This window comes from Dermacentor albipictus, chromosome 10 (assembly GCF_038994185.2).
Source record: "Dermacentor albipictus isolate Rhodes 1998 colony chromosome 10, USDA_Dalb.pri_finalv2, whole genome shotgun sequence".
Classification (NCBI taxonomy): Eukaryota; Metazoa; Arthropoda; class Arachnida; order Ixodida; family Ixodidae; genus Dermacentor; species Dermacentor albipictus.
Genome location: NC_091830.1, coordinates 42,561,584 through 42,575,625, shown reverse-complemented (window position 1 = coordinate 42,575,625; position 14,042 = coordinate 42,561,584). Strand labels below are relative to the sequence as shown.

The 14,042-nt window shown below is 46.8% G+C and overlaps 1 protein-coding gene and 1 pseudogene across 1 annotated transcript; one reads left to right on the top strand and one right to left on the bottom strand.

Annotated features, from left to right (window-relative positions):
- Window positions 1-94: 94 nt before the first annotated feature.
- On the bottom strand, window positions 95-8,510 carry LOC135907417 (uncharacterized). The gene is made up of 2 exons (XM_065439103.1): window positions 8,107-8,510; window positions 95-748 (listed from the first exon to the last, which is right to left on the bottom strand). Exons 1-2 carry the CDS (start codon window positions 8,134-8,136, stop codon window positions 131-133), a joined length of 648 nt encoding a protein of 215 aa, XP_065295175.1. The 5' UTR covers window positions 8,137-8,510; the 3' UTR covers window positions 95-130.
- A 2,050-nt stretch (window positions 8,511-10,560) lies between these two features.
- LOC135907357 (dnaJ homolog subfamily B member 4 pseudogene) lies at window positions 10,561-12,031 on the top strand (annotated as a pseudogene).
- Window positions 12,032-14,042: the final 2,011 nt, after the last annotated feature.

The following is a 14,042-nucleotide window of genomic DNA, read 5'->3' as shown; positions in this document are numbered from 1 at the left end:
GTTGGGAGAAACGAGATTTGCCGACGTAGGTCAGGCAGAGACACAGACAGACGTACCTCATTTGCGCGACGTTCCCAAGAAAACGCTATCTCTATAAAAGGAAAGGCCACGTTTTATTGACAGCTCCCTATTAGCCGAGGTATCCTCCGCCGACATGGTGCCCGAACGAAGATTGTCCGTATCCTCCTCGGTGACCAGCAGTTCCGCTTCCGAATCCAGCCGAGCCCTGCCTGTGTCCGGAGCCAAATGCGTTGCCGCCAGATGCCGAGAATCCCGAGGTGTGGCTGTAGCCGCGGTTGTTGTTGTAGGCGTTGACGTGCCTGTTGGCCGCACCACCAGCGAAACCCGCGGATCCGTGGTTGTAGCCTGCAGCGCCACCCCGGTATCCTCCCTGGTGGCCGCCGGCCAGAGCGCCGTAGCCTGATTGGTAGCCACCACCATAGCCGAGGCCGCCACCGTAGCCGAGTCCGCCGTAACCGGGACGGCCATATCCAAGACCACCAGCGTGAACGAGGCCAGCGCCACCCACAGCAGGGCGGGCGAGAACAGCTCCACCGTAGCCGCCGAGTCCAGCAGCGCCGTAACCTGCACCTCTGAGACCAGCGCCGACAAAACTGGGTCTAACAAGAGGGCCGTAGCCGCCGACTCCGAGACCAGTGCCCAGAAGTCTTGTGCGCCCTTCAACTTTTTCCTCCCTGGCGAAAGCCCCGCAGGCCAGGAGAGAGGAGACTATGATGGCCACGAAGCACTGCATTTGGTAGAAAGGAATGGAGGTTATTCAGTAACGCTGGGATAGCGTTGAATAGCGTTGAAGAAAACCACCAAATGTACGGATGTCATAACTCGTCATGATAACCACTTAGCCAACACCGTGACAGGCGATAAGGAATGCAATAGTTTGCTAAAGGTGAAGTCATTCGGCCTATCTCTCATACAATGCGTTACGCAGACTGACTGGTGCTTCTTGCGACCAATGTTTGTCCTTTAGCGGCCTAAACGCGGCTATCACAGATGTAACATTGAAGATGATACGTAATATTAAGACATACTAATTTGAAAACTACGGTTTCAGAAATGCATGCAAAGTAGCCTTGCAGGTCAGTGTATGTGCGGCTGTGCAATATTGTGTCGGTGGCTTATAAATGATATCAACTTTTAAATGATCACAGTGCAGCTCTGGAATACATGACCTACGCCTATGTGAGCCGTATTAAAGGCGTAGCACGGCTAGGTGCCTATGTCATATGAAAAGTAACATTCATTTTCACGCACGTGTAACCAATTTGAGAGAATTAACTATTTTGAGACAATTAAAAGCTAAGTTGAATAATTTGAATGTAACAGTGGATTTATTCAATATCACTTCAAGTTAGCCGGGAATCATTACTTAAGATTGCGCAAATAAATACAAAATACCAAAGGAAATTCAGTATTTTATGACATGCATATCCCGTATTTACCACATGCATACTAAGAATTCAGAAAGTTCCCAAATTTCTTCAAACTCCCGGACCACATATAGTAGTATAGTGCATGTTTCTTTAAATTGTTCTGATATTGCTGTGCAGTTAAATGCGCCATTTATGTAACAGAGATCCCCGAGTTAAGCTGTTTATCACTTTTTAGAAAGAATGCGACCCCAATATTAAGAACCAAGTTTTTAGAACCTCCTCTTTCGTCTTTACTGAAACTTGTTGCGCGACAGTGGGCTTTGTTGCATTATTTTTGAAAAATAAAGCAAAATCAGATAGTTATAACAATCCCTCCTCCGTAAGGAGATTACCCTTTTACCCTGTAAAATCGCATTACCTTCATTGCTGCGGTGATTCTCATTCTTTACCAAACTCCTCGCTGAACAAGAGACGCAGGACTCCTTAGGCGGGTCGATCGACCGTTGTGAGTGACTGGACCTCAGTCGCTCGGTGGTCCACCCTTTATACCCGACTCAAAGCTGGCGCGAGACGGTCAAGTGCAAACACTAACAAGGCAGCAAACGACAGAGATTCGCTTCTACGAGTCGGGGCTCGTTGCAGCCGGCCCAATGCTCCCAGCACCGATGGAATCCAATCGCGAAAAGTCAAGACGTTATCTCTCAATCTGAACGTGGTTTAACGACCCGCCCGGCGTTAAATCAGCCTTAGTCCCGTCTGCTAATATCGTACTCTCTGGCTTCCCCTGTTAATTTTTACGCACTGAGTACAGTACGGGTACATGTAGGAGGTCGGCTAGCACTGAAGGTTTTGAGCTGTTTAGAGTACTTGTAAAATCATGTGCCGTTTTGTGAGCAAATGGTCCAAGAGAGCTCCGAGTTGAACCAGTTGGTTTTTTGTTCAACGTGGCGAACAGTGCATACGATGAGACAAGAGGAACACAAACAGTACAGATACGCGCTGTTCAAACAGCAGATACGCGCATGTGTCCCGTGTGAATATCTCCTCGCTCGCTTCCAGAGCTTTCAGGCTCGTTAAACATACAATTTGCATTCTGGAACCTTCGAGACAACGCACTTACATAGGGCAAAGCCACCAGTAGCCGTAAACCTAGCAGTGAGTGATTCGTTTACCAATGTACCGCTGAACTACGAGAAAGAAGGAAATATAAGGTTTGCATCAATAGAATAGACAAAAGGACTAAGTTCGTAGTGGTAACACACACGCGCAAACACACGCACACACACACACACACACACACACACACACACACATATATATATATATATATATATATATATATTCAAGAAGAAGAGAGCACGACATACGTTGGATTTCCAGTGTATTTTACGACATTTCGGCTGGTGGACCAGCTGGGACCGTGCAAACCCATCGTACATCGTATTGTCTTATCCTTTATTACGATTTATATATATATATATATATATAGTAGTGTGGTATATATAGGTGTGGTAGTTGCGTTGTTTTTACATCCACCTTGATTGCCACTATTTATCATTACTTTAGTTCCATTAATAACTACCCGCAATTTTTCTATGTTGTCCTTGGTGTTCTTGTTCGTTGGCTTTCCGTATGTGAATCAAGTGGAGCGACGTGAACAGCATTCACTTCAACGCATTCAACGCATTCACGACAGCACACCTGCACGCAGCAGGAGGCGGGCAAAAAAGGCTCGCTGCCACATTTCTCCCTATACATGTAGAAATAACCTTTGGCAGATGCAAACTGCAACAAGGCCATTTAGCATTACATGTAGTCTCGAGTGCGCTCATGTTACAAATGGAAAAACAGAGAGGCTTATTATAAATAAAATGTTATAGACACACTTTTGTTCTTTTGAAATATAGATAAGGCTTTCAGCTTGTTCGTGTTGACAAAATCTGTCATTTGATTTTTATTTGCTTGAGTAGTGTTGCTTTGATCTAATATGCTGCGGTCTGTACCGGAATTTGTTATTATTGAAGCTACGGAAGAAGCTGTACGAAAAGCACAATGTTATATAAAGAAATCGCGATGTTTGATTAGCTTCGTCTAGGCTAACGAGTTATTCTCGGCTGCTCACTTCTTCGGAGTGGCACTGAATATATATTTTCTTTGTGTTTATTCATTGCATTCAGTTCAAAGAGGCTAAAAAACAAACGCCGTTTAAGGCGTTTCACGCAGGCATCAAACGACAATATATGCATACATAATGCAGATAGTACCCAACGTGCAACAAAGCGATGAAGTACCGCCATAAACACAAGCTCTAAAGTTTCCAGCTCTCGCGAAAAATATGAAAAAAAAAACGCTGAAAAGCACTATATTGCGAGTTGATGTCTACAACTCTGCCTTTGCTTCGCGCTGGCTTTGAAGCCTCGCTTTTGAGAACCTTGCCGGGCCGCGGGCTCACAGAATTCCTTAACATCCATTAGAGGTGGTAAAATCCCCTACGTGCTCGCGTCCTTGGCAATCGCCGTTGCTTCCGGTGGTTCGACAGGTTCTTTCCCTCGCTGACAGGAAACCGCCCCCCTTAGCCCGTCGACACCGTCCGTAGCTCCGACGCCAGGAAACCGGCGGCCGGTGCAGCTCGCAACAAGTCTCCGCGGATGCGCTCACGCGTACGTGAGTCGGACGCGCCCGTGTCCGGACAAGAGATCTGCAGCCGTGGGAAAGAAGGATTTCCCCCTTTGCCCATTTCGCGCTTTGCTTTCGCTTTTGTGTTTCGCGTAATTCCGACTCCTTATCTGCTCGTCTGTCGCTTGTGGACTGCGCACTACTGTGTTATGCCTGAAGGCAACCTTCCGAATAAAAAAAAAAATGACCAGGCTTCGATTGGTTAAGCCAAGAATGCGTTGCATATTGCGCGAGTTGGGGCCCAGCTTTTCCTCCGGCTGTCGTGACGTCACGTCACGTGGTTGCGCTAAAGGTCAATGGTGGCTGCCCGCGGCCGCGCCCAAGGGCTGAACTGAGTGATTGCAATATGCAACGCATAAAAATAGAAACAACTTAATAACAAACGTAGAAAACTTAAAAGAGAATAGACCCACACATGAGACGCGCAGCAATGAACAATGGCTCATACCCTCAATGGTGGCTGCCCGGACGCGCCCAAGGGCTGAACTGAGTGATTGCAATATGCAACGCATAAAAACAATAATGTAACCACTGGCTTTGTCTTTTGCTGAAAAAATAAATTACGTCAGGTTCAACGCGTCTGTTGGAATCAAGGTTCTTTTTTTCTCGGTGCTTTCGTCAAGCGTTCCGAGTAAACGGTATGCAAGGAGACGCGCGATGCATCGCAAAATTTTCTTTAATGTCCCAAGTACGCGTCAGGAAGTCTTTCATCTTCTGCACCACGTTTCGCGGCAAACCGGTCCCGTGCCAACCCGCCAAGACGCCGAGGACCCCCCCGCGCGAACCACGCATCCCGGGTGACGGCTCGGTTAACACTGCATCAACTGATCAGCCATGTAAGAGGGATCAGCCCACCTTTACCTTCAGCTCCGGGATCGGCTCACTTTGTTAACGCACAGTGTCTGGGGCAGGGCAATTTCACGCGGCGAAAACTCGACCAACCAGACGACCCAAACCATGAGAAAGAAAGGCGTGTAAACTTTCCCTTTAATAAAGAAATTATACGCTTGCAGGCGTACATTTCTCGCAGTGAGTACATTTAGGTGCAGTTTGTCGTTCCACCGTGTAATGCTGCGTGGTGCTTGAACGTTATCAGAACTCGAGCCATGGTGTCACACGTCCCAAAGGAAGGCACTAGCTATGAGGGACGCCGTCATGGGCGAGCACCCACTGTGGCAGTGTTGCATATGTTTCGACCACCAGGCGGTCTCTAATGTCCACGAAAGTAAAGCCCCGGGAGTTTTCTTTTTCCAGTGGCTTTACACCTGTAGCGACCATCCGTCACTTCTTTGTCCCCGCACCTCGGAAATCCAGTTTGCCTCGCCGGGGGGGGGGGGGGGGGGGTCATTGCACCCTGCTTGCTCGACTACCAAATAGATCACGTATTGGTGACGCCTGCGGTGGAAAGGATGTACCAGATCCGACGACGAGGTTCGCGAGTAATGGCACCGGCTGACACTCTCAGGGTTAGTTCTAACAGTAAAACATAAGTACCCCAGGAGATGGATTGGAAAACTTCACCGTGGTGGCTCAATTGGTAAGAGCATCCCACGCACAATGCGAAGACGTCGATTCGTAGCCCACCTGCGGCCAATAGTTTTAAAGCGAAAGCTTTACTGGACGCGAACTTGCGATTTCGCCGTGGCGGTGCTGCGAGGAGGCACATGACGTCACAACGTGCGCCTAGCTACGGATATTTCTCTCTTTCTCGCTCCCTAGTCACTACTGCGCATGCTGTAGTGACTACTAGCCACTAGTAGCCCTGAGCCACAGGTCATCCGCCGCTGCGCAGCGCCGCGCCTTTCCGCAACCGCCGTTTGGTATGACGTCACAGCGCGTTCCTCGTCGTTGCGCTCGCCAACGCTCACTTCGCCAGCTGCGTCGCATGCCTTATAACATGTCGGAGGATTGAAAAGGAGGGATCACGTGCGCCGCAACCACAGTTGGGGCGGCAGTATGGACGGCGACAATTCTGATAAGCAGGAGAAGGCCTGGAATCGACATCGGAACGAGATTAAGAGGAAACGAATCGCCCAGGAAGCAGACGAACGCCCCGAACGACTGACTAAACGCCGCAACACAGCTAGACAACCAGACTAACCTGGACTTGCGATCAAGACTAACCAAGGCTAACCAAGCTATGGCTTTGCTTTCGCTATGTATATCCTGTTATAGTCGAGCTAAGCCACTGCCATTTTTTTCTACCAACTTTCAATTCCATTATTATTTCTTCAACTCAATCACTAAGTGAAAGTAATTTCCTCCCTGTTGTCCTTGGCGCCTTGTCCCTAGTCTTGTCGTTCATTACATGACGAGAGTCCCCAATCCGCCAACATTGATGCCCTCATGTAGGAGCAGGTCTGGGCTTATTGACCACTTGCCGTCACCCAAATAGATGACGTACTCGTGACGCCTGCATTGGAAATGACGTTCCACATCCGGCGCGAATGTTTGTGAGTGGTGGCACTGGCTGACACTACTAGGGTTAGACGGGGAATGCACGCAAAGTGCCTTGAGTGATCAGTCGCGCGGCAATTTCGCGTGCATTTTTCTCGCTCGGAAAAAAAAAATGCTTTTATGGAGCACCTATTGAGCAACAGAAAGCTGTATCCGGAGTTATTTATGTCACTCTACAATTTTATTTTTGACACTTTTCATTTAATTATACCATTCAAGAACTTGATTAACTAATGGAGACTAATTATTTTATTAGGCGGAATGAAAAAGATAGCTTGAGTATTTCCAAGCGATGGCAAACAACATTACTTTTGTTCAGTCCAGCTACGTGGCAGTTGAATGTTTTTAAACTCTGAATAAAGTTAGCTGGGACACCCCGTATATATATATATATATATATATATATATATATATATATATATATATATATATACGGGGTGTCCCAGCTAATACCTATATATAATGTTATTTGCGACGGGGTGGGACGAACCCTAACGGCCGCCATTGAACAGAACATACTCAGAACAACATGGCATCAGTAAATATTGTCATTTTCCTTGGTAACTTTTAGAATTTTAGAGGTACGCCGTTTTTAAAAGTGTGCAAGCCAATTGTATTCGAAAAAATAACTTCCTTGTTCCCTTGGTATGTTGTCTGAAACTGAAGACTACAGTTCAAAGTTCGAATTGGAATCATCGCAGTGCATTTATCCGATTAAGATTGTCAGTTGCCAATATTTTTGCCAATAGTGACAGGGATATATGCTCAGTCATACAATTATTGCACACTTGAGGTAAATCAATTAAAAATATATGGGATTGCGATTTCAAAAAGACAGAAAGAAAAAAACATTTCATTTGCTCTAAACACGACAGATGCGCGATGCTGTGTCGGCTACGCGTGGTCCCCGCCTCGGTGATGAAAATTGTAGCGTAGATACCAAGGCCACCGCGGGGTACTGCCACGAGCCCTCCCGCGTTCAACATTTGAGCGCGGTCAGCGGGGCATCAGTGTCCCTGTTTAAGCTATGCGGGAGCATATACAGGGACATTACGGGGCATTGCTCCCTCGCGCCCCCTTGCCGTCTCCTCTGTGTAGCTGCAGCATGCTTGTGGATATGAAAGGAGAAAAATGCTAATCGATCGAATAACTACTTCTAATCTCGCTTGTGCTATAAGGACCTAAAACATTTTTGCGGCAGCAGATTCGTGAGGTGACGTAATTTAACGCTGGTGTTATTCTATATGAAAGCGCTTCAAGGCCCCTTCAAATTCTGTCTGTACAATCGGCTGCTTTGGATGCCGAATTCATTGAATATTGTGTTGCCCAATTCATTTGATGCCGTCTATTTTCTTTGTCTATTCGGGCCCCTACCCAATGACACGTACTCATTCTGGGAGATTGGCCAAGTATTTTCACATACCAAGTGGCGCATACACAGGGCCTCAAATTGGTTATCGGCTGGTCACCAGCAGCCAGCATTCGCATAGGGGGTTAGAGAGGGGGTGGTAAGCCAAAGAAAGCTTCACTTCAAAACCGTGGTAATGCCAGAGGACCTTTAGGAGAGGGCAGCACGACATACCCGAACCTGGCACGTCACTGTCTCGCCCATGAGCCGTGAAGTCCGGAGAGCCGGTTGCAACGTGCTCCGTGACGCTCATCGTCGCCGGTGAAGGCGCTTGGAGGGTTGGCTGAGCCGAGGCCAGTTCATTGGCTCTGACTCCGGTGTCGTGCTGACAAGCGTTGGCCTTTGGCCAGTGTCGTGATGAGTGACGTCGTGGAGCTGCTCTGTTCCGACGGCGCCGGTCCGTTTTGCTGAAACTGGACTTGACCGTTTGGCTTTCTTCATCGTCATTTTGCAGAGACTTCTTGGTCTCAGTAGGCTCCATATTTCTCGTCAGAATTGCTTCCTTGCTTGCTTCTTTTCTGTATTGGACCACACCACTGTCGGCCAGGAACGCAGCACACTCAGTTCTTCTTCCTCTTCTTCCTGTTGGCAGTGGAGCGCGTGAAGCACACACAGCCCGATGATGATGATAGAAAACCATGGTGCATACTCACTGATGAGGACTGTCTATGAACCCGGTGGCACTGAACAAACGCCGTTCATGGAACTGGCATTTGAAGCCCCATAAATAAAATGAAGATAAGCAGAAATAAAGAGCATGGTTGAGCAGTCGGGCGCTGATGAACTTAGCAGGCTCGCTTTTTGGATTAGTTTATTGATCTTAGCCGTTTCTTAGTAGGATGAAAGAATTTAGTTCTGCATCTTAATTAAAAGAAGTTGACGGTCATTTCTCGAGAGCAGAACAACGCACATACCCCATAGTAGGTAACTGCCACTAACGTCTAGGCTTTACATCTACATACTACATCTACGACGCTGCTCCACAAAGTGCTGATAGATGGATCACTACCACATAACCAACAAATTCACACAAATGGTGTTGGTGCTCGTGCAGTACGCCCATGAATCTGGGGTTCTAAATCATAGATGAGGGTATTCATACTGGCGGATTTTAAGCGACACTCTTCCATCCCCTAACTCTTCTTTCTTTTCCCCAATAATTTGCACGATCGAGCCACGTATGCCGAAATAAGGTGCTCCTTCCATTCGTTCCGCTGAAATAATTAATAAATTGTGAAAGGAGTACAGAAAGCACACAAATAAGAGGGCAATAATGTTGTCACTTTCGATGATGGAAGTCACAAAGGAAGTTTTTCTGGCATGGTGTACTTTCCTCTAGGTGCGCACGGCAGGCCAACCTTGCGCCAGAGGAATTTCCTACACCATTCAATTAATCGGAAGCAGGAGCTATGACAAGCCGGTGAGAAACAGTGAGCGAAGAATGATGAGTAAGTTAGCGAGCTCTTAAAGCGATTAGCATTTCTAGGGCATTTCGAGTGCTGTTGGGGGCGGCGTGGCGCTATAGCCGTCAACCAGTTTCGAAACCGAAACACAAAGTGCCAGAATAATGTAATGTCTCGACGGAGCTACCGGACGTGGTACCTACTGCGTGAGGCGTAACGGCAGGGGCGCGAAGCACCTCAGAAAAGAGACGATGACTGGAGACTTGGGTCAGCTGGAATTCCTGACACTTGCTGACAACTGAGTGAGCATTCTTGAATGTCGATGCCCAGAGCAACAAAATGTCCTCAGTTTCGTCCAGGAGATCTTGACCGAGGGTGTAACTCGCGAAAGTCTTGTCCTAAATACTCCGGTCCCTTGAAAATTTACCGCAGCATAGGCCGCAATACTTTCCGCAGCATGAAAATAAACGTTGGAACGCGTCCAAACTTGTGAAATATGCGGCACAAGATTCTCTTGGAAACTTAAATGAAAGCAGTCATTCCAGTGACTACCCATCCCTTGAAATGTTTTCCACCTTTTCTTCCAGTTCCCACTGGTCTGAGATTTCTTGCAGGACAAACGTGCAATGCGCGAATCTCCAAGTTTCACTTCGCTATACGAATTCGTTCTTTTTGCCAAAAAGAAAAGAACAAAAATTTCCCATGACAGCTAGGTTCTATGGCATTCTCACAGGGGGTATTTCTTACATATCGAGCTGCATAAACGTGCAGTACGCCTTCGTCCTCATGATAGAAGCGGCATACAGTTACAAGTGATAAGGCTGTACTCACGTACCCTAATGAAGTTGTACTTACTCACTCACGTGATTCCCAGCGGCTGCTACCTTGCCAGCACAAACAAGGATCCTGTCATTTAGATTCCAGAATTGCCTTGGATCGCTTCGGTTCTTTGTTGCACATGACCATTTTGAGGCGACAACAACAGAAACGAGTACTGGGTGAGGGGGTTTTTCTTCGACTTTTATTTCACTTAGCCTGACTGCTCATTTGGCGCACTATTCCTCGTTTCTCGGGTTTTCTTCTTCTACTTTTCGTTTCTGCTCATTTAATAAGAATCTCCGATTGATGCTACCTGCAGCCGTCCCATTCCAGGCGGTAGTCCATTCCTCGTAGTGGGTGCCCGCCATAAATGCATATCATCATCATCGTCATCATCACGAAGCGCAACTGCGGTGCTTACAGGAAGCGAGGTTTCGACGTAGATACAGGATGCTTAATAGTAATGGTATCTTCTCAATATTGGTGTCTTTCTACAATGAACTATTCCCATGATTTCGTCGGAAGAGACATCAATTGTGACGACACGGTACGCAGGCATCTCCTTAACTTCAATAGACAATTATGGCACTCTGACATTCCAGTTCATTGAAGAAGAAGCAGAAGCGTGCCGAGCGTCTCCTCGCGCCAAGGTCTAAACAACATGGCCAAGAACTATTACAATATACTCGGCATCAGCAAGACCGCTAGGGATGAAGAAATCAAGAAAGCCTATCGGAAGCTGGCGCTCAAATACCACCCGGACAAGAACAAATCCTCAGACGCGGAAGAACAGTTTAAGGAAATCAGCGAAGCCTACGAGGCACTTAGGGACAAGCGGAAACGAGAGGTCCATGACCAGATCATTGGGGGCCATTTCCACGGAAACAGTGGTGACAGCGGGCAAGCCAGCAGCACATGCAGCTTCTCCTACAGCAACTACAACAGCAACGTAGGAGGCTGGCAGAACAGCGCGACCTTCAGCACCACATTCTACGCAAGCAGTGGGACAACGTTTCAGCCATACGTCCACGCCGGTGGAATCTACTGGCAGAACTTGGGACCAGCAGGCTTTTACGCTCGGCCCTTCGCCACCGGAAGCAAGACTGCGTTTTGCTTCCAGCCCACAGCGCAACAAAGCGGCGAACCCCGGCAACCTAGACCTCAGTCGTCAGGGTCCGGTTTCTACGAAGCCTCTAGGGAAACCTCTTCCAGCAGGAAACCATCTTCTGAAACGCCGGACGTGGACAAGAAGGATGCGGCCATAGAGCGGGATCTCTACGTCAGCCTGGAGGAGCTTCTTCGTGGCAGCACCAGGAAGTTCAAGGTCACGAGGACAGTGAGAAGTCCTGATGGCAGCGAGCAGCGCCAGGAGAAAGTCCTCTCGGTTTCACTGAAGCCCGGCATGGCAGCGGGAACCAAGATAATGTTCGAGCGCGAAGGAGACCAGATGCCCGGGCGCGTGCCAGCGGACATCGTGTTTGTAGTACGCGACCAAGTACACCCGCTGTTCAAGAGAGCCGGAGTGGACATTCATTACACGGCGAAGGTGACCGCTCAGCAGGGTAAGTGGCGAACAAAAGTAGACGTGCCTACGCTGACCAAGGGCAAGATTTCCCTTTCGCTCACGGAAGCCATCAAGTCGGGCGACGTCTGGCGCATCGTGGGTGAAGGGCTGCCTTATCCAGTTGACCCGAGGCAGCGCGGTGACCTTGTCGTCACCTTCAACGTCCAGTCGTAGGCCGGTCGCAGCGGGCACGGAAACAACTTTCTGGTGCTTAAATTATTGAACCGAAGCAGAGGACATTCTGGAACGTTGTTTTCAAATCGTCTTTGGCGAAACTGCGACTTGATAAACAAATATATTATTTTTCTTTGTATTCGGCGGTGTAAGGATGTATGCGTAGGCAAAATTAGGCGTAAATAATTTATTCTTGCGTGTTAGCTGATGCTGTGGCTTATTTAGACTGCGATAATAAGTACCCTAGCTCCAAAGTAGGCAGCAAAATTAAAAGCGATTGTTTCGCATTGCACTCTGGTCTTTCATGTAGTGAGCTATCACTGCAATGTCTCGGCGCTGACTCTAAAACGCGCTCACTTCTTACTGTACAACACTCAAATAACTACTTATTCTTCTAATGTACCCAGGTATAGTCGAGAATTTCGAAATTTAGGAATAGGCGCAAAATTTATTGCATTCGTGAATTTTAGCAACTCCAAATGTCTTATGCTTTCGTGTACTATGACGAAAGCAGCTTGAAGTGGAGTAGTATAGAAGTCGATCAATAAAAGATGTCGTAGGTTCTTGCTGTAAGTCAACTAACGTTTTGTGGCCGAATCACGGGCTAGCATAAAACTATTTATATTTCAATGTACCTTACAGGCCGCAAGGGGAGCAGTGAGTGAGAGTGACATCGTTGAACAAATGACTAGAGAAGACTGATATATGAGCACTAAAAAGTGTGAGAACTAGAAATGTTTATAATGATCACGTGCTTGCAAAACAATGCTACAAATAAAAACGCCAAATCAATGCAAAGAGTTGTCAGGAAAGGAATGATAAGTAGACTACACGGTAGCATAAAAAGCGACGTATCACTCGCGCAAAATAACACACATAGCACGAGCACATAAACAAAATTGAAACAGTAACAAATAAAAAAGAAGACATGACACATATGTGACACGTATTATATGACATAGTCCTGATTTTCTTTCCGTGTTGTCGCAGGTAAATCTGCATTAAGTAAAGTTTGACAGTGCACATCAAAGCCAACATAAGCTGAAAAAGCACGCTTGCACGCTTGGAAAGGATGCGCTACACGTGTGGCAGCAGAATAGAAGAGCACGGCAACCGTCGTGCTGTCATTATATCAACGCGCATGCAGAACCCGTCCACGTAGGGTCAGAAGGTTTCCAAAGGTGCGCACTATGGGTTTGGCTGCACAAGCGACAACACCAAATAGACGCACCATCATGCCACACTCAGTTGCCTGTAGTGGATCTTGAATAAACTATGTTTCATGTGTGAATTCTTTCGGATAACCAGATATTCATTCTGGATGGCTTCTGAGGAATAGGGCTTTTTTTTTCACTAAATGTATTCGAATTATATGGTAGACTGTCTTACAACCATAGCCGATCACCTTGGATGAACACGTCGCAATGGTGTCCATCTACTCTGTCATCCTCTGTCAAGCTTTGCGATTGTGCCGCAAACCGTTCAGTAATTTCAGATGTGAATCATAAGCAGGTCTCTGTCTCAGGGAACGGATAATTTCAGAATTTTGAACTTCCTTACAGTGTAATAGGTAGCGAAAAAACACATCACGCAGGCATTGTCGAATATACATAATTATTTCTATTTACTTCAACTTTGCCTCATGTGACATAATAGTACAATAATTATGAGAGGGGTAAAAATAAAACAGAAAAATAAAACTGGTTACAGTTGAAAAACACAGGGAAAAGAAATATTGCACAACGGAGCAATTTAATGAGGAAACAAAAATAAATTCTGACAAATCAAGCAATGTTCCAGACTAAAGCATTCAATGTATTTATTTTGATAGTGTGGTATTTAATGTTAGACACTGCGCTTTTACAGAGAATGAATAAATCATGCTAACTAATGATGGGGGTAAGTTATTCCAGTCTATTGAACTTGTAGGAAGCGACAATTGTGAAGATGACGTTAATTCGAATTAAATCAATTCAAATCGCTACTCTTCTGCGGGGAATTACTTTCAGCCGTTCTTGTTGGTGTTCTCGTTTAGCTCGCCAGTCAGCAATTTTCAAAAGTACAGAACATGAGAAGTGAATCTTCCACTGTCACAAGTGTAAGCCGCCATAGCAAAAGCTCGAGCACTGCGTCATGACAGTTAGAATAGC

Bases quoted from the DNA above. Each gene is read 5' to 3' on its own strand.
- LOC135907417 (XM_065439103.1), bottom strand. From the start codon at position 8,136: ATGGGCGAGACAGTGACGTGCCAGGTTCGG. The intron at 749-8,106 runs GTATGTCGTGCT...TACCAAATGCAG, and splicing joins CAGTGACGTGCCAGGTTCGG to TGCTTCGTGGCCATCATAGT.